This window comes from Varanus komodoensis, unplaced genomic scaffold (genome assembly GCF_004798865.1).
Source record: "Varanus komodoensis strain SLA01 unplaced genomic scaffold, ASM479886v1 scaffold87, whole genome shotgun sequence".
Taxonomy (NCBI): Eukaryota; Metazoa; Chordata; class Lepidosauria; order Squamata; family Varanidae; genus Varanus; species Varanus komodoensis.
The window spans coordinates 605,867-625,405 of NW_025336565.1; the positions used below are offsets into that span (position 1 = coordinate 605,867).

The 19,539-nt window shown below is 64.4% G+C and overlaps 1 protein-coding gene across 1 annotated transcript in view; it reads right to left on the reverse strand.

Annotated features, from left to right (window-relative positions):
• The window catches only part of DNAH2 (dynein axonemal heavy chain 2), a 73,455-nt gene that overhangs the window by 43,619 nt on the left and 10,297 nt on the right, over positions 1-19,539 (reverse strand). Inside the window, exons 5-16 of the mRNA XM_044417143.1 lie at positions 18,985-19,095; positions 13,897-14,135; positions 13,506-13,697; positions 10,468-10,673; positions 10,150-10,279; positions 9,695-9,877; positions 6,252-6,466; positions 6,030-6,176; positions 3,848-4,004; positions 3,248-3,487; positions 2,646-2,834; positions 2,164-2,311 (exon numbers count right to left, since the gene is read on the reverse strand). Of these exons, the coding sequence (XP_044273078.1) occupies positions 2,164-2,311; positions 2,646-2,834; positions 3,248-3,487; positions 3,848-4,004; positions 6,030-6,176; positions 6,252-6,466; positions 9,695-9,877; positions 10,150-10,279; positions 10,468-10,673; positions 13,506-13,697; positions 13,897-14,135; positions 18,985-19,095 (2,157 nt within the window). The remainder of the gene's footprint in view (positions 1-2,163; positions 2,312-2,645; positions 2,835-3,247; positions 3,488-3,847; positions 4,005-6,029; positions 6,177-6,251; positions 6,467-9,694; positions 9,878-10,149; positions 10,280-10,467; positions 10,674-13,505; positions 13,698-13,896; positions 14,136-18,984; positions 19,096-19,539) is intronic.

Genomic DNA, 19,539 nt, shown 5'->3' on the forward strand with positions numbered 1-19,539 from the left:
GGCCCTGGCATGGGTCTTCCCTCGACAGCCTCCCGGCCACCTGTCCCACTGCCCACCGCTCACAGGGGTGCCAAGGGACCGCCGTGGCTCCGCGTGGAAGGAAGGGGCACTTGGGGGCGGCCAGCCCACTGCCCAAATCACCCCGTGCTCCCCTGGGCCGGAGCTCCTGCCATGCCAGCCAGAAAATACCCCAGGGCCTGCTGGCCTAACCCCCGGGGCAAGTTTGAGCACAAAGCGGCCGCTGCCTCTCCAGGGGAGACACCTGACGGCCGTGCTGTCAGCCCCACGTGCAGAACTTGTGCAAAAGGCAAACTGCATTCTGGGAGAAAAGGCCGCCACGAAGAGCGCGTCGCACCAAAGCGGCTCTGGAGGGGCAACCCGGTGTGCCGCTCCAGCCACTCTCCACAGCAGGGGTCTTGGAGAGCCTGGGCCAGGGCACCCCCATGCAGAGGAGAGCGGCAGCTGGGGGGAGAGGAGACTGAGGCGCACGCACAGGTGCCGGGGGGGCGGGGGGCCGACTCTCCTCCGGCAACCCTAGTGAGAGAGCGGAAGAGCACGGCGACAGAGCCAAGGCCGAAGGGCCTGTTCCTGGAAGTCATTGCCCCAGGCAATCCGGGGTCAGGCTGCACGATGTGCCAAGGGCACGGCTTGCTTCTGTGCCGCTCGCTTGAAAGCAGCAGCCGTGGAGACCCCGTGGGGGCCAGGAGCACGGCGGCACTGGAGGGAGGGGGCTCCCCTTCCGCCCTGCGGCCTCTGCACCACAAGCCCTCACTTCCCCCAGGAAGGACGTGGCCCTTGCTGCCCTTCCCAGCTGAGGCCCTCCAGATGCGCGGGCCTGCAACGCCCGGGGCCCTCAGCCGGCACCAGCCGAGCACGTCTGGGGGGCCGCAGGTCGGGAAGGGGAAGCGGGTGCCGAGCCCACCAGCCCTTGCTCCCGTGCCAGCCGGTGCCTCTGGGGGCTCATCGGGGCGATTCTGGACCGCACGAGCCGGCAGGGGACGTGGCGCACACAGGCCTTCCTCGCGGAAGGCGAGCAAGGAGAGGCGCCAGCCAAGAAACCCGCGCTCTCTCCCCCTGCCAGGATTCGGGGGTAGGGGGCCGCACAGGCTCCGCATTACTCAAGCCTCCCCTTCCGAGGCTTCCTGGGGAGCTACCAGGGGGAGCGGAGCCAAAACCATGAATCACACCGTGACACAAACAAACCTCATGCACTGGCGTCTGTGAGGCAGGCGCTCCTTTCTGTCAAGGAAGAGCGGTGGCAGCAGTAGCCGGACACAGGAGCCTTCCTGGGCTCCGGCCCGGGGAAAGAGGCTGACGACGGACGAGACAAAAGCCAGGAGGCGGCCTGGCTCTGCGTGCATGCAGTCCGCACGCAGCTGCGGCCCGGGCCCTCTCCCCCCGGCCCACACTGGCTCCCTCGCCTCCGTTACCGAGCCCCCAGTGCCCACCTGCCTGTTCCAGGGCTGCTGTCTGGGGGCGCAAATGCTCAAAAGGCCCCGTAGTGCCCCCCGAGCTCACACACACAGGCAGGGCCGGGCTACTTCACCCTCTAAAGTTGAACGCACGCACGATCCACTGAGGACTGCCCCCTTCCACTCGCCTGGCTCCGCATCTTGCAGCAAAGGCGCAGGATGGGACCTGGCCTGCAGAGAGAGCCTTCTCTGTGGAGATGCCCTGGTGGAGGAACAGCCGTCTGGGGGGGGGGGGGGGGGGGCACGGAGCCCACTCCAGTGTCGTTTCAACAGCGAGGGAAGACGTCAGTCTCCTCAGCTCTCCCACCAGTTTACCTCTGCAGGGGCTCGTAAAGCGCTTGCCTGTGCTGGCTGGAGAATTCGGGGAGCTGCAGGGCCCTCTTCTATGCAAGCGGGCTCAGAATCACACCTTACCGTGTTTTCGTTCTCTTTTGAACGGGGGAGGGCGTTCTACACCTTCCCAGGAACTTGCTCATAGGTAGAAACTTCCGTACCGACAGAGAAGTAACGAAGGGCTTGCAACTGACCCGAATTGCTCTGCTGCCCCAGCCCTGGACCTGGCTGGACCCAAGGCGTGAAGCGTGGGGGACTGATGGCCCGCCTTACGAAGCAGCCAGCTTGTGGCAAGGAGTCGGCAAAGCCAGGGCTGCCTCCAGCCCTGCTGCAGGCGCGGGGGCGGGGGAGGGCTTACCCACAAGCGCAGAGATGGGATCCCGGGCAAACTTGCGCCTGATGAGGATCTCTGGCAGGTGGCGGAAGAGCGCGATGCTGGCAAACAGGTGCAAGCTGAGGTCGTTGACCATGCTCGCCAGCTGAGCCAGCGTGGGCGAAAACTCCACCTGTGAAAGCAGATGCCGGCAGGTCAGTGGAAAAGGCGAGGCACCTGGGGCGAGTCCCCCCACAGAGGAAGGGGGCCGGAACAGACCGAAGCCCCCTTCTGGTTCGCTCTTTTGAGAATCAAGGTACGGTACATCCCCTTGCCTCCAAGTGCTTCTTTTGCCCACCTGAAGGTATTCCAGAGCTCGAGGACACGACGTTCCCACTGGCCTCGGAACGGAAGGGCGGGAGAGGGGGCTTTCTGGCTGCTCTTTCAGAGCAGCAGCCCCGGGGCCTTCCTGAAGGGTCCAGAGCAAGTGGAGGTGGGGCGGGAGGGGAGGGGAGGGGCGGGCTCACCTGCGGGGCCTGGCCTGGGCAGGTGTCCTGCAGGATCACCTTCACCCTGAAGAGGGGGTTGGGGCTGGCCTTCCCGTCCCCATTGATGGCCTTGGAGAGCTGCATGAGGGACCACTTGACGTTCAGCCGCAGGGCGTCCTCCATCATCCTGTCCATCTTGACCGTGTAGTTGAACCAGTGCTGCTGCACCTGCGGAAAGAGCGTCGCAGGAGCCCTGCCGGAGCACCCGCCCCGCCCTCTGGCGCCCCTGGAACCGCGCGGGCAAGCGGGGGGACGCGCCACTCCGCCGCTGGGAAACCTGCTACCGCTCCCGGGGGCAAGCATCCTCCCTGGCACGCGAAGGGCAACGGGGGCCCTGGCCGGGTGCCCCAGCAGCCCCTCCCCAAAGCGCTCCCCATCAGGCTGCCCTCCCAAAGAAACACAGGGGCACTGCCCGCAGGAAGCTGGATGAGCACAGAGTGCGCGTCGGCTCCTCCCAGCGGTGCTCGGTTCACTCGCAGGGGCTTTATCTTTACATTACGTACTTCGGAAAGGACCCACCGGACCCGGGAGCGGCGCATCCCGCCCCGGAGCCCGCCCACCCGCCGTCTCGGCCTGCTCACCTCCGGCCCGTCGTGCCTGAAGACCTCGTAGGTCTGCTGCATGACAGCGACGCTGCTCTCGTGCAGGCCGAGCAGCTTCTTCTGCACCAGCTCCCGGTGCCCCTTCTGGTCCTCCTCGAACTCCAGGTCGTTGTACACCCGTTTGCCCGTGATGCGCACCAGCAGGGCCTCGCTCATCTGCTGGGCCCGGCGGGCGATGGCCAAGGTGGCCGCCTTGTACTCGTTCACGATGTTCTGCACCTGCGGGGCGGCCGGGACGAAGGGCCGTGAGCTGTGGGGACGGCCACAGCCCCGGCAGCCACGCTCCTGGGCGGGAGGCATCCCGCGGCCGTGCGGTGCAGGGAAAGGGCAGGCGCTCCCCGGCCACCGCGCCACTGGGAACGCCGCGGCGTCTCCCAGCCACCCATGGAGGAGGGACGGCTCCCGGGGCCAAGCTGGAGGACAGAACTGGCGGGAGGCGAGGGCTCACGGCTCAGCCCCGTCTCCGGAAGGCCCCGGGGGCCTCTTCCCCATCCCTCGGGCTCCTCGGCAGGCCCGGGGGTGCAGGAGGGGGCGCTCGAGGCAGCCAGGACCGACTCCGAGCTGGGGGTGCCTGCCAACCTTGCTGGCGTGCAGCCGGCACTCCGAGATGAAGACGGTGCTGGCCCCTTTGAGCGACCAGTGGAGCTTCTTCAGGCCGGGCTGGATTTTCCGGTCGAGGTAGCGGATGCGCTCCCGGAAGAGGCCCCTCTCTTCTGTGGACAGCATGCTGATGATCCTGAGGAGCCAGGACAGGAGCAGGGAGGAGAGGTGTGTGAGTGGGCGGGGGGGGGGGGGCAAGAGGTCCCGCAACAGGGCCAGCATCTTCTTTCCCTCCGACCAAACCGGCGGCATCGTCTGGGACGCGGCTGACTGGCACGCATCCTCCTGGTCACAGGGTCTGGAGGAGAGGCAGCCGCAGCATCTAAGGACAAGTGGTCCAACTGCCGAGCGAAGAGCATCATTGGGAAAGTGCTGCTGGGGGGGGGGGCAGAGGGCCCCTCCCATCCAGCCCTGCCCCCTGCAGCAGCCAGGCCGGTGCCTCTGGGAAGCCCAGAACCAGGACGAGAGGCCCGAGAGGTGTGTGATCTCTGAACACCACAGTTCGTGTGGTCTTCACAGCCAGCAGTCCTGGACGGACCTCTCCTCCTCCGCCTCTGCCTCCTAACTTGGTTAAATTCCTTTCATAAGCTGTTAAGCATCACCCTACATAATAAGAAAGGGGTAAACCCTCCAACCAAGTTTACATACAATGCTAACCCATGATCCGGGCTGATTCCTGGACTGTCATGTTGTGGGAACCTAGCCACACCAACAAATCACGGTTTGTAAATTACTAATATCCCAAGAAAAGACCCTAGTTTCTTTTTAGGTATTGAGCTCATGGCTGTTTAAACAATGGCTTGTTGTTACATGTGAACTCAGAACCGTGGGTTGTTCATGGGTTATTTTCCCAGGCTACAAAGGTAAGCAAGAGCAGTGAAAAACCCTAGAAGCCAGCAACAATAAGTGCCAATACCACACCACTAAAACATTCAGGATACATGAGGCAAGGAAGAGGGAATCAAACAACTGTAGCATTGAGAAAGCAAACCATATTTTGCTTGATCGTCTGTCATGCAAACCCTACGCAAGGCAACAAAACATGGGTGAAACAAATCATGGGTTAAGCATCATCATGGCAGTCTCCATGAAGCGGAATTTTTCTCCAGAGTTTCAGTCCATGTTTAGGGTGAACTGGAGGCTGTTCCCCAACCGTGTTAGCGATTAAATTCTAAATACAGAATGTCGATGTAATCCCAATTAAGTAACCCGGGAAGCAGAAGGGTGCGATTCCTTGGTGCATGTCACCTCAATCCGCTCGCATGCAGATGAGGATCCAAACCGGCGCTCGGTGCACGCCGGCCCGTTCCAGCCCTCCTCCCTCAGCCATCCAGGAGCACCTGTCGAGAACGGGGAAGGAACGCTGCCCATTTCTCTCCCGCACCACCAGCCTGGTCTCCAATTAATTCCCGAGTGGAAAAAAGCCAGCACAAAAGAAATGCTTACACTTGTGTCGGGATAAAAATACAGGTGCCAAGACAAAGCTCGTTTCAAACAACACTTTCTCGGCAGAGAAACGCCTCCATGTCACACTTCGGAGAAGATGGCGATAAAGCAAGCGCGCTCCCCCCCCACCGCCCCCGGTGCCAAACACACTTTCAAAACCGTCGTAAGGAATCACTGCATTCTGGTCTCCCCCTGAAGCTGGTCCCACCCCCAGGCGAGTGGGCCCCTGGCGCCACTGCCTCCCGACCCCATGCTGCCACTGGGGGGCGGCTGGACGGGGCAGGGGCCCGCCAGCGGGGCTGTTCTCACACCGCCGCTCGGCCTCATTTGCAGAATTTGCAGGAGGCCTGGGAGGAGATGCCTTCCCCTCACGTCCCTCCCGCTTTCCCATTTCCTCCCGTCTTTCTCCTGATCACAGACCATTATCTGGAAGGAACAGCTGAGTGCGTGGCACCGCTCAGAGTCCTGCCTGGGAACCAGTGGGTCAGCCCCAGAGCCCAGCTCCAGTCTCCTGTCTGGCACGTGGAGCGCGGCTCCGATCCGGGGCTGCTCGGGAGCGGGATGGCCGGAGGGCAAGCAGCGGGAAGCGAACCCACCCGTCCCCCGGCAGGTGTGCTGGCCCAAGGCGCGCGGCCGGGAAGGGCCCGGCTGCGGCACGGGGGAGCCGCACCAAGGGGGGGGACTCCCGGAGCGACGCACCCCTCGGGCCGCAAACCTGTTATAGTCGCGAGCCACGAGCAGGAGGTTCTCCCGGAGGTTGCGCAGGTCCTCCTTCCTCTCGTAAACCTCCACCACGTAGTGGGGGATCTCAAAGAGCACCCTCTCCCAGTAGTGAATCTCCACAAACAGCTTGAGCAGGTGCCTGGAACAGAAGCAGAGAGGGGCGGCATGAGGCGGGGTCCAGCCCACAGGCCCCCCCGCGCCGGCACACACGCACTTGTCGAAGTTGATGTCCAGCATGCCGGGCTTCTCGGTGCTCAGGACGAGCAGAGGGGTGTCCAGGCGCTTCAGGCAGTCCTTGTCCAAGGTCTGGGTCCACCCGTGGAAAGTCTTCCTCTCCATCTCGTCCATGGCCTGCACCAGCAGCTGGTAGCTCTGGAAGCTCTCCTCCCCGGTCCCGATGTGGGGGATGAAGTGGGCTTTGGTGAGGCACTGCCCGGAGGGAAGCGGGAGGCTCTCCTCAGGACCCGCCACGTGGGGGCCGTGGCCCTGGGGACCCACTCCCTTGCCCCCCTCCGGCGTGAAGGACACCCCTCGGCCCGGCAAGCAGGGGGGCGGCTCCCTTCGGAAGCAGGGAACACTCCAGCCGCCCGGCCGGCGCCACCTTGTCCCGGCTGCACATGGCGCGCCAGGGGCTCTGGTGGGGGGGGGCATCAGCCAAGGCCCCAGGGACTGAGCCAGGGACCCTCCGTGGGCAGACACAGAATGCAGACCAAGTCGAAGGCGCAGCCAGGTCCGTGCAGCCCCTGGCCCCAAATCAGGGGGCAGCTCTCCCTGCCAGCAACACCAGGCCCGTCCCGTGCTTTCCCTGGGCAGCCCGCACACCAGGATCCCACACCTTGCCTGGGAAGGGGTGCTTCTGGAGGGGCTGAAGCGAAGCGCGGGTGCGTGAGTGGGAGAGGAGGCATGAGCGCACCGGTGCACTCATGGGGGAGGGGGGCCCGGGCCTGCATGCTGCGGGAGAGCAGGCCAGTGCGATGGCGGCTGCGTCAGGCTCGCCCGCGTCCCCACGCTCCCGCAGCCCCGTCCTGAACGCAACAGGAACATTAGTTCACCGCTCGGTCAAGAGCGGGCGCAGACGAAGGGAGGACGCGAGGCCCCGGGTGCCCATTCGACTCTTTCCGGTGGGTGTAATAAAGAAAACAACATATGTCACCAAGAAAAATCAGGCCAGCTATTGGTGCCAAAATTAAAAATAATAAAAGAAAGCCTTCTGAAAGCACTTGCCGTTAGCAACGCTGACTCATCTGGGACATCTTGGTTCACCCAGCGTGACGGGCTCTCGGCCAGGACAGGCGAGAGCGAAGAGCCATCGCTCGGCGAGCCACGCAGCGTGGAGGGCTGCCACTGCCAGGCCACGAAGCGAGAGACGGGCGGGCCCACCTCCCCCGCAGCCCACGGACCCTGGGCGGCCCTTCTGCGGGCACGGCTCAAGGACCCCTCCGTGGCCTTTCCTGCCCCCCAACGGCAGCGCAGTCGGGTCAGGGGGAACCCGTCTGCGACTCCATCGTGGGGCAGCTCGGGTGAGGTGCCTGCCTTCTTCGGGGCTGCCCCTGCTGCCCCGGCCAGCGAGGAGCTGAGAGAAGCGGCCAACCCCACGCCCACGTCAAACACGCCACGACTGCAGGACAGCTGCCACGAGAGCTCCTCAAACGACGCTGGCGCCGGGCCCGTATCGCAGCCCATGCCTCTTCCTGCCACCGACGGATCGCCAACGCTTCCCCCAGCCCCGGGGGAAAGGGCGCTTTGCTCGACGCAGGGCGGTGCCCTGGGTTCCCCGAGGGGGCTTTGCGAAAAAGCCCCCTCCCAACAACCTCTCCACGCAAGCAGGGGTTGCTGGGACCTCCTTGCCCGGCTGCCCTGCAGAATCGCGTCCCGGGGGCCGCACCCCAAGCAGGAGGCACCCAGGTACCCCCAGAGGAGCCGGGGACGGGGAGCAGGTGCAGCTGGCACAGCCCCCCTCAGAGCCCTGCCCCCCATGCCATGCCATCGCCTCCCCCCCGCCAGCAGCCAGGAGCGCATGCCCCAGCGACTCACAGGCGAGCCTCCCCTCCCCTCCCCAGGAAGTGCCTGGCGAGGGCCAGCCAGCGCGTGGGGAAGGAGGGGACGGGGCTGCACACCCTGCCGACTATTCGAGCCAGGCTGGGGCCCTGCCGGGGAGGGGGGCGCACACCGGCGACGGAGCGGGGAGCAGGCCAAGGGGCCTGAGAGAACTGCTGCCCCGGCGGCCCCGCTCGGCACCCGCCTGGGCCAAGGAAGCCCCGCAGCACGTGGCCGGGGGGCTGCCGGCAGCTCCGAGGCCGGCACCCGGGAACGGTGGTCCAAGGAAGGTGAGGACTGGGAGGCAGGAGCAGGGCTGGGGTGGGCGCAGGAGGCAGAGGCCCAGGACGGGGGGCGAGTTCGCACCGGGGGCCCAGCAGAGCCCAGGGCTTGCGGTCCGGGAAGGCGCTCGGCTTCCAGACTGGCCCCGCTGCTGAACGCTCTGCCTCCAAACCCTGTGGCGCTAACCCCGATCCCAGGGGCGGTGGGGGGGAGGCTGCACTCAGAAACAAAGCAGGGCTTCTCCAGGTTCCAATCAACATTTGCAAATATGCTGGTCACCTCCCGCCAGCACAGCCCTGACAGCTCCTCCTTCCCCGGTCCATTTGCATCTCTCCGCACTTGCATCAGTCCCCCCCACGCCACACCGCCTGCTCTCAAAGGCTGCCCTCCCTGACACCCCACACTCCCCCCACGCCCCATTCCTGGGCCACTTAGCCCCCTGCACTCGGGCATCCTGACGGGGGGCCCACCGCAGGCCCCTGGCCACGAGGCGGGCAGAACGGCGGGCGTCCCGCATCGCCCATGTGCGCGGCTTGCTCGGCCGGAGGCGAGCGCAGGAGGGGGCGTGCGCCTGGACACGGCCGTGTCGAAAGCGGGGCGGAGGAGCCCCGGCTGCCATCAGCGCCAGCAGTGGGGCGGCTGGGGGGGAGCAGCACGGGACGGGCAGGGAGGGCCAGGCAGCGTGCGCAGACAGCTTGCCTCACACCCCGGGACGGGCTCGGCCACTTCAATTTCCCAATGTGCACGGAGAAAGGAGCGTGCGCGCGGGGGGCTGCTGATTGATGGCGGAAGCCCCGTTTTGTTTCTGCTCAACGTATAATTAAACCTGTCAAAAAGAACTCAGCAGCAGAGGGGTGTTATTGAGGTAAATAGCTGAGAAACAGACCAAAAAGGATGAGGGCTGCCTGATGAATACAGAGGAGTGTCCGCGGCCACCCCGGGGCCAGCTGCCTCGGCCGGCCGGCCTGCAGGAGGGCCCATGTGGCAGGAGGGCTCTGCGGGACGAGCGTCCCCCACACGCCCCAGTGCGAGACGGGGGGGGGGGAACGTGCGGTGCTGCAGAAGGGGCCTGCCCCCTCGTCACCAGGCAGGAGGGCCGTGGGGCAGGGCGGACGCAGAGCTGCAGCAGCCGGCCCCCACCACGCTAGGAGACGGGCGGACGACGTGCAAACCAGAGGACGCTGGCGGAAGCGTCCGCTCGTGCAGGGCGCTGCACGTCCACACGGCCCCCCTTCCCCCCCGCCGGGGCTCTTGCGCATGTGTGCGCTCCCGATCCGCCCACCCAAGCCGAGGGCGCCGGCCAAGCGCCTCTCCGACCGTCCAGGGCAGCGGCCCTACCTGCATGGGCTTGTCCACCCGCCGCCGCAGGGCGTGCATCCAGTGCGCCAGGCCCGAGTAGTGGCACATGTGCGGCGGCAGGAACGGGACCTTCTTGCTGAGCTCTTTGTTGACCAGCGAAAGCTCCCGGTTGAACAGCATGTAGATGTCGACGGTCTTCTTGTCGAAGGTCCGCTTGATGGCCTGGGGGGGCACTTTCCTTGACCCACGGCCCCTGCGTCTCCCGGACCGCCCCCTCCCCTCCCCTGCCGCCCAGGCATCCCGCCTCTCTCGGGGGCCCCCGCGGCAGCGCTCGACCCCCAGCTTCGCCGGCCGGGCAGGCGAGGGCAAACCGGGCCTCCGGAGAGGCAGCCCTGGAAGCCGCTCGGCCTCCGAGCCCGCTGCAGACACGCCGCCAGGGTGCAGCGGCCCAGCTCGCAGGCGCCTGCCACATCCCGTCCCGTCCCGTGCCCTACCTCCCGCGAGGACAGGTGGTGGAAGATGTCCTGGATCTCCACGCCTCGCTCCACATCCCTCACGGTCTCGAAGGCTGAGCTGATCAGGTTCTGCGTCATCACCTCCAGGTCCTTGACCCCGGCACGGAAGCTGGCGCCGCCAGGGAGAGGGCGTGATGAGGGAGGCGGGGGAGGCCCGCGCCCCCCAGCAGCCCTGCCCTTGCTGGCTCCCCCGCACTGGCCAATGCAAGCGCCCCAAAGGGGACTGGCCTCCGAGCGCTGGGCGCCCTCCGGCCAGAGCCGCCACCACGCACGCACCGCGGCTGGGGCACCGCTCACCGGTTGAAGTCCTCATGCCAGGAGGCATTCTTCACGTCCAGGATCCCGCCCTTCACGCTCCGCAGGTTGCTCAGGTGCTTGTGGAAGGTCTCCTCGATCTCCAGCAGGCTGCGGGCCATCTGGGGCCCCCGCTGGCCGAAGAAGCAGGGCAGCGGCGCCTGCTTGCCATCCTCCCAGCGCGCAAAGTGATGCTGGCTGTCGCAGACCTGGGGCCAGGGACAGGCACCGGCGGCCCGTGAGGTGGCGTGAGCGGCATGTGCCGCCTCTGTCCAGGAGGACCCCAGGGCAGGGGAAGGACTGGTCCCCTGGTCCCCCAGCCAGGGGGCCGGAGGTCCACAAACGATCGTGGGTCAGAGGGGCCCGGCCTGCACGGCCAGAGGCCCAGCCTGAATACCCAGGCCATGGGGACACGGAGGAGCCAGAACATCGGTCCGGGGGACCAACCGGGAAGTGGGGTGTTGGGGCGCAGCTGCGCAGTGAGACGTCCCACCTACCTCCAGGAGGTCCTTGCAGCGCTGGACAAAGGCATCGACCTGAGCGAAGATGCTGGTCTGGTCCAGCACCCAGCCCTTACCGGAAAGCCTGTGGGGAGGCACTGGGTTACACAGGTCCCTGCTGCCGACCCCCCCCACTGGGCCTGGGGGCAACAGGCCCGTTCCCCGCCAAGGCTACTGGGTGGTCCGGGGTGGGGGGCACACAGGTGTTAACAACAGGATACCGATCAGAGAGTATCCCCGGAATGGACAGAACTCTCCCCGGGGAGAGTGCCGCCATTTGGAGAAAGGCTGGAGCTGCTGCTGGATGGTGAGCGAGCGAGCGAGCGACCCCCGTGCGCCTGCCTCTCTCTCCCCCCCCCCCCCCCCCCCCACCCCCAGCACAGGCAAGAGGGCTCTGGAGAAACCATCTAATCAAGGAGCGCTGGGGACGTGCGGGCCCTCGCCCCGGGAGCCCGGCTGAGTGCCTCCTCCAGGCCTGGCCGTGCCTGCCTCACGTCAGAGCCGCTCGCATGCTAAATGTCTTTATATCTTTTATGATATTGATCCAGCCCCACTAATTTGAATTTGAAGCAGACAAGCAACACTTAGACTTAATCGTCAAGGACCAGGCACCCACTTAAACCTGACATCCCTAATCATAATGATGGATTACGTTGCATTATTTCTGAAGTACCGCTCGGAGAATCAGGGAAGAGACGACGGGGCCCGGGCCGGAAGGGAGCCGAAGAAGCCAAGGATCAGCGGCCCTCTGGGCCAGCAAGGGCCAGGCAAGGGCCTCGAGAAGCCAGCCCGCACAGTCCTCGTTCCACATCAGCTCGGATGCTGCCCGCTCTGTGAAGCCGGAGGAGCCCGTTCCTCCTGGACTCGCACCGCAGAGGGGAAGGGAGCCGCTTCCGGGTGGGTGAGAGCATCCTGAGCCAGCCGCGTCGCTGCTCCGTACCTCAGAGGACGCCTCATGGGGCTGGGCTGGAGAAGGCAGGTGCTAGGCAGGCAGGGGCAGCGGGCTGGGACTCCGCAAAACGGCTCTGAGACCCCTGGAAGTGGCTTGGGGGAGGTCTCAATTCACACGGGGTTCCGTGCCTCCGGTCAGTCAGGCTGGGAGGTTTCAGAGCGAGGCACCACGAGGGGAAGAGCGCATGGGCCGGTCTCCTTCCTGGCCGATCTCAGCCACACGCCATCGTGCCGCCCCAGCGCCAAGCGCTGGGAAGGCAGCACGACCAGCTTGCTGCACAGCCCACCCCGCCTGGCCTGGGCAGCTGCACTGCCTCGCCCTGGCCCTCTGCCCCGAGGGGGCGAGGGGACTGCCCGCCCTGGCTGGAGGGCTGGGGAGACGCCGCAGCCAGAGCCCAGCCGGGAGCGCAACCGGGGGCAGCCCCAGCACAAGGGCTCCAGGAGGAAGCGGGGCCCATGCCCCGTGGCCGCGAGAGGACAAAGCGATGGCTCCTTCCGGGGAGCTCCGCTGTGCACGGAGGAGGTCTCTGGTCAGCCCCGGCCCCTCCAGCAGGCGGGGCTGGGACGGGGCCTCCCGCCGCCTGAGCCCTGCGGGAGCCGCCACAGGCCGTGCGGGGCCGAGCGCGAGAGCCCTCACTTGTTGTGCATGTAAGCCGCGTGCTGGTAGGACTCCTTCCAGGAAGACATGCAGGCGATGCAGCCGTGGAGGGTCTGCTGGGAGGAGCAGACGTAGCCCTCAAAGAGCCGGTCCAGGGAGATGTCCTTGCAGCACATCTGGATGATCTTGTTGCTCATCTGGGGAGAACGGGGACGATGAAGCCTCCCCGCCCCTTCCGCGCTTCCGAGGCTCACGCTCCCTGTGCTGCAGGGCGCCAGCTCAGGGAGGGCTGCCTTACGCAAACCAGAGGGGGAAAAGGTCTGACCTGGAATTGGGCTATTTGCCGTCAGTCGTTTTATGACTTGCTGCCCAGAGTGCTCCGGCTATCGGGCAGCACAGAAATTAATACCCAAAGAAGCCTTGAGGAATAATTCCTATGACTGAATATTGCAAAATGGCCCTTTCCTTGTTTCCACGCGAGCCCATCTGACATGGAAGGTCTGTGGCAAAGGCCCGGTTCTCGCACCCCACCTCCAGAGGATAAGCAGGGAGGGTGCAGGGAGGGGGGCTTTTCAGGGGTGGCACCCCAGTTCAGGAAGGCCTTCCCCAGGGAGACTGGGCTGGCTCTTCTCGCGTGTGGGTTTTTAGTGAGAGCTTGATGCCGGAGTGTGTGCTTGCGATTTCCAATTGTTTCTTTTCATTTAATAGGCCTTTTAACTGAACAGTGTTTTTGTGTCCTTATAGCTATTTAACTGCTCTAGACATTATTTTGTCACAGAAAATAACAGTGGCTTGGAAGCAGTTCAAGTAATTTTTGAAAAACAAAATAGAATGGTCTAAGCAGTGGGGCGTGATGGGCAGAAAGCAGGCCCCCAAAGGTTTGGCTCTCCGCGCCCGGCATTTCCACCCATCCTCACAGGAGCTTCTCGGAGTTGGTCTGAGACAACCGGAGATCTGCCCGCCGGCCTAGGGGACTGGCGTGCGGCCCTCACCTTCCGGAAGAGCGCCGTTACCCTCTCTCGGCTGTTGTAGTACGGGGAGTTGACCCACACGATTCGGACGAGGCTGATGAGGTGGGGCAGCTTTTCCGGGATGTCCTTGGGCCGCAGGGTGGCCAGTTCCTGGAACGGCTCTTTCAGGATCGAGAGGAACCGGAGGTTGGACTGGGCTTGCTCCGACCCGTCCTGCAAGGCAGAGGCCAAGAGCCATGAGCCAGTCCTGCTGCGCTCCCCCCGGAAGGGGCAGGACACCGCGTTCAGCAGTGGCCGGGAGAGAGAGTGCACTTCCCCGGGGCCGTGCTCCGCCCCCCCCCCAACCGGGTGCCCTCCAGATACCCTGGGCTGCAGCGCCCCTCAAGCCAGCCAGCAGGTCCCTCCCACCTACCTGGATCTGCCTGGCAAGCCGCTGGAAGGGGCCCACATAGGAGGACTTCGAGAGGGCCAGGATGGCCTCGACATGCTTCACCCCTTGCTGGCAGAGCTGCTTGCTGATCTCGGAGAGGTCCGTGCAGCGGTTCCGCCAGAACTCGATCTCCTCCAGGGGGCCCGAGCTCTCCCTGCTCTCCACCGCCTCCTGGGCTCTCAGTACCTCCTTGATCTGCCGGGTCCAGTGAATCATGGAAGCTGGAACAGAAGCGGCCAGTGGCAGTTCCCCTCGGCTGCGGGGCCAAGCCCACCGGCCAGCTCTCGGCCTCCCCTTCGATCAAATGTGGTGAAAGGGCCGGGCCGCCCGAATGCTGAAGAGCAGCCGCCAGAACGAAGCTGCTCCGTTCAGCGGCGGGGGAGCTGGGCACCCCAACGGCGAACGGAGCTGCCTGGCAGCACGACGTGCCGTGTTTCCCGTGCCAAACAGGAAACGGACAGACGGACATGAAGAAACGCCAACTATGGATCACCGAGTTGCACAGACCAGAGGAAGGCAGAGATTATACTTCAGAGCAGGGACCCCAATTTGGCCCTGAGTGGCCCCCAGAAGCTTCTCCCAACCATGTCATTAGGCGGCACCCCAACTTGCGCCATCCCAAAAGGCTGAACAGAGCCACAACGTCCTGGCACGCTCTGTCTGCGGGGCCCCATCCCTCTGGCACTCAGGCACACCCGCCAATGCAATCCACCACACAAAAGCCCCGGGGCGGGGGTGCTCTGCCCCCATTTCAGAGCTGCCGGCCATGTCACAATGAACGGACGCCTCAGCCACGTGAGGTCTTGCACCCTTCAGTCAGGAGGGCCCCCAACGGACACCCCAGCTGCATGGGCTACCTGCCCGTGCGAATGTTTCAGAGGCAGTCTTGTGCCACTTGTCTGAAGTTTGCCTGCTAGGAAAAGAGACCGTCTGCCCCCGCTCCAGAAAATGTACAGAATCCCAGGCGATCTTCCTAAGGCTCCCGTGAAGCCTGTCCTCCTGGGCAGATTAAAACTGGGAGAATACTTGGGCACAAAGACAGAGTGACCCGTACAGAAAAGAGGCATGTCCTTTGGAGGAGGGGGGTGTCCTTCTGAGAGGAGCGGAGGCGAGGTGCCTTTGTTCCAGGCAAACACACATTTGGAGCATCGCGGTGCTGGCGACACTTTTATGTTGTTCTTCCACACATCAGAAAGCAAAGGAGAGTGGAACACAGTGAGTTCTTTGTCCCAACAATTCTATATGCAAGGCGCCGCCGCTTGCCAAAATGCGTAGTCATCCCTGCTCTTTAATATGGGGCTTCGGCTGCTGCGTCTGGGCAAGTGCAGAAACTGCCTTCTACTCTGTGGTCTGTTGTCTGATAGATCCCAAATGCTTTGCATCCAAGCGCTGTGCGGGGGGAAGCCAAGAGGAGGAGGTGCGTGCGAACAGGGACTTTCTAGGCGGCAGAAAGTGGGGACTCCTTCGGATGCCGGGTCCACAAGACTCCCAGGAAAGCCAAACCCCCAGGAGAGCCGCCGGGCTCCAGCTGCGGAGAAAGTTTGCAGCCCCCGGAGCGAGCTAACTTTGCCGCCTCCCCCCGTGCCTGGAATGGAAGAGGCTAATAGCTCCAAAGCAGCCATCTAGGAAGAGTTAGTATCGCAGCGTGGAAGCTGCTGTCTCCGTGCCAAATTGCAGGGGTAAGACAATCACACAGCCCAGGGATTAGAATAGCCAAGTATCTCTAAGTGCTTGATAGCAGCTGAGGTTTTAGTCACACAAGAGACAACCCGAGGTAGCCAATTGGATGCTTAACCCAGGCATCCATTGCCATGCAAAAATATCCAGCCACGGGAAGATCTGCATGCGCACGGCACAGCGCATCGCGGGCACAGCGCTGCCAACCGCACCGGCCTCCCATTACGGGACAGCCATGTGCATCTCAAATCCTCCATCTGCATTCGGCAGTGGGGGAGGTCTTTCCGACGTTTTGAAACTTCGAAAAGGGCCACGGTCCGCCATTGTTTATGTTCCTCCATTCCCGCACTCGGAATCAGATACACAGCACCGCACGAGCCGGCCCTTTGTGCTTGGCTCGCCTGTCTGCTTGAACCCACAGTGGTGGGGAAAGAGGGGCGAGTGCCGGCCTCCGCCCAGGATGCATGCGAGCGAGAGAGCGGGTCCATTATGCCTGTTGTTCCTCAGAGCCACGTTATCCTTCGTCACCGTAAAAGCCAACAGTAATGGCGATTCACGTTCACGCCACAAGCGGGACGGAGCGAGCGGCAGCTGGCGCGGCCAGGCCCCGGAAGAGAACCAGCCCGGGACAGCGAAGGCCCTTCCGCAATCGGGGCTTCTTCCAGGCAGGGCGCACCCGCAGCCAGGCCCCGATCCCTGAAGCACCGACCCCTGCCTCGGGGGTACTCTGGGGTGCGCGGCATATGCCGAGGGCTGCGCCTTTTCAGCCCAGTGCTGGCCACCCCACGGACTGGGCCGGGAGCGGAGGACGCGGGCCTGGCTTGCGGGCCTGGCGGGCTCCCGTGGCCTCTGGCATGCAGGAGCATGAGAGCTGCGCCCCGGTGAGTCACACCTTCGCCAGGCTTCGCTTCATTATTCCTAATAGAGACACGCATGCTGCATAATTCAGCCAACATCTTTCTCCCCTTGTCCACAGCGAGACGTTCAATTGAATTTGCGCAGGGCGGAACAGACGAGCAGCCGCTCCGGCTCTGACGGGAGATTTCTCTCCACGGCGCTTCTGCCCACCGGGCAGTAATGGAACCGGAGGCCCCTGGGATCCGGAGAGGGAGGCGGGATGCCCCGTGCAGGGGCCAAGAGCCAAGCGGCATGCGAGGGCAGGCGGCCTGGATCCGACGCTGGGCGGGGGCAGCCGCCGCCTCCCCACCCCAGGGTCCACCTCCCCTGCACCCGAGGCCCCCGAGGCAGCTGGGCTTTCGTATCAGAAGCTTCGGACACATCAGCCCTTTTGCTGGCAGAGCAGCGCTGGGGGGAATTGCCCGGGGGAAGGGGCTGCCCGCCGATCGTGCCTCCCCGGAGCGTTCGACACGAAGAGGCAGAGCCACGCGGAAGCAGCTCACGCGGCCCAGCTGTAAGGGCCACGGGATGGGGTGGCTCGCCCCGTGCCTTGCACAGGGAGGGACTGCCCGGGTCCCAAGGCCCGGCCTCTCCAGCCGGGGCTTTTCGGGCCATGGGGCTGTGAGGGCCCCGCCTCACACAGAAGGGGAGTCTGACTCCGGGAACACGGGGAGCGGAGGGCATGGGCGCCCCCAAAATGCCACCCTGCCCCACACCGGAAACATGCTCTAAGGTCACAGGGCCTCCTGGGGGCAGGGTGGAAACGCGAAAGGGCTTTCCGTGCAGGCGGGGCTGTCAGCCGGGGCAGGCGGAGGGGCAGGCCGGGCGGGAGGGTGGGGCACCCCCTGGGGCAGCCCAGGACCCCGGGAAGGGCAGCCGGCCGATCCACAGAAGCCACAAAGCAGAGTCCTGCGGGCCCCTGCCGCCACCCCTCCCTCTGGTGCCGACCGGGGCTGACGCGGCCCGTGCGCCCAGAGCGGAGGCTCCCGGAAATGGAGGCTGGCGTGAGCAGAAGGTGCAGCAGGGCACAAGGCCCCAGGGCGGATGCCGAGGCGACCGAACGGCCCCGGCTCTCCCCGCGTGCCCTGGTCGCCTGCGTCGCAGCCAAGGCAGAGGCTAAAAGCGAGCCTGGCCGGGCTCCCAGACGCCCCCGGGGGACGCAGCCACAGGCTGGCCTGGCTGCGAGATCATGGCCAGGCTCGCCTCCACCCGCACCTTCCTTCTCCGGGCACTTCCCCTCCCCTCTTTTCCTCCAAAATAGCAGCAGCGGCATTTATAACAGGCGCAAGGAGGAAAGCGCTTGGAAGCAAGAGGAGGGAAGCCTCAACCCCACCATCTTGCAGCCGAGTCGCTGGTCACGAGGCGCGGCTCAGGGGGAAGCGGGGAAGGGAAGGGGGAAGCAAGCGGCACGGAACGGCACGGCGGAGAGGTGACAGAAACTGCCCCTTCCATGAGGGTGCCACTTGGGGTCTCCTGCAGGAGGGGTGGCAGGGCCTGCCGCTGGGGATCCCTCGGGACGAGAGTCCGAAGCACCCGGCAGGCGGCTTCCAGCAATTCTGGAAAGTCTGCAGCCTCTCCCACATCTGCCAGCACTTGCTTTCCTTCAGGAAATGGTGCCCCCGCCCCAGAGCAGGGCAAGGAAAGGTGCCTCATGGCCACCCAGTCGCGTGGGGGCACCAGGACCCTGAATGAAGCCATACGAGGGAAGCAAGGCCTCCAGGCCCACACCTGTGGGGCTGAACCAGAAGCCCAGGAAGGCTTGGCTCATGCTTGGAGAGAAAGGTGGCGCACCTTGCCTTCCCGGATGCGGAGGGCCGAGGGAAACGCCTCAGGGACACCTTCATACACTGCTCTGGACACCAAAACTGCCGTGCTTGCGAGTGTAGACGCTGACCCTGAGACGGGGAAGGGCTTCCAGCAGCCTGCGTGGAACGGATGCTCCGCCTGGCACTCGCAGCAAAGCCTCTTCGGTCCCCACACACGGCCCGCTGCTTCCCAGGCCTCCCGGGCCAAGCCCTGCCTCCCTCACCCACCCTCTCAAACACCATGCCTCCCCCAGCCCTTGACAACATGTCTGAGGAGCCAGAAATGCCCAAAGGCTGTGCTGAGAAAGGGAAATCGGCCAAGTGCCCTCCCTGTTCCAGCGGCACGCCTCACTCCAGGTGTGGCGCAGAACAAGACAGGCGGCAGCACGAGGACATGGGCGCGGGGGCGGGCGGGGGGCTGGCCCAGCGTGCCCCGGATTCCATTTCCTGGCACGCCGCCTGCTGCAGAGCGAGTGGTCCCCAGACGGGGCCGGCACAGGCTCGCGGCCTGACAAACCTGCTTTCCCTGATTGGGAATGACAGATGCTGCTCAGATGCTGCTGGGGTTAATTCACTTACCGCCTTCGGTGCGGCTCCCCGTGCGGCCCCCCCATCAGCCCTTTCCCTGCTCTGCCGAGCCTGCTGCCCGCTGCCCGCTCCCGGCTCGGATCCCCGGAGACCCGCCACTCACTCTCCAGCCGCTGAACCAGGGCTTTGTCCTTTACGGCCACCTCCGTCTTTATGATCAGGGACTCGATCGGGATGTAGAGGGTGGTGCGGCCCCGCATTCTGAAGCGGGTGTCTGGAGGGGGACAAAGACGGAGGGGCGACTGTGCATCGGGATTCAGCAGGAAGGTCCCTTTGGTGACTTGTGGCCTGAGCGGCCCATGATGCAGGGAAGGAAGGAGCCTTGCGTGTGTAGACGGGGATTATGAAAGAAAGAAAGAAAGAAAGAAAGAAAGAAAGAAAGAAAGAAAGAAAGGGCCACCCTCCTTTCAAAACACAGAACAGAAAAGCCGTTCATGGTTTCTTGCCAGAACTCCTGAGCCCGCCGCTTGCCGTTTGACCCACCTGTCACCTTGATCCTCCCCCAGATTGTGCAGAAAAACAAAAACCTTCTAGGGACCACATTATGCAAATCAGTTGCTTAAGCAGATGTGCTTTGCTTGCAAAAGCCTTGCAGAGGCATACAGTAAGAGAAAATACAGGTGAATCTCGACCCGGGCATGGCTTAAAGGGGACTAGA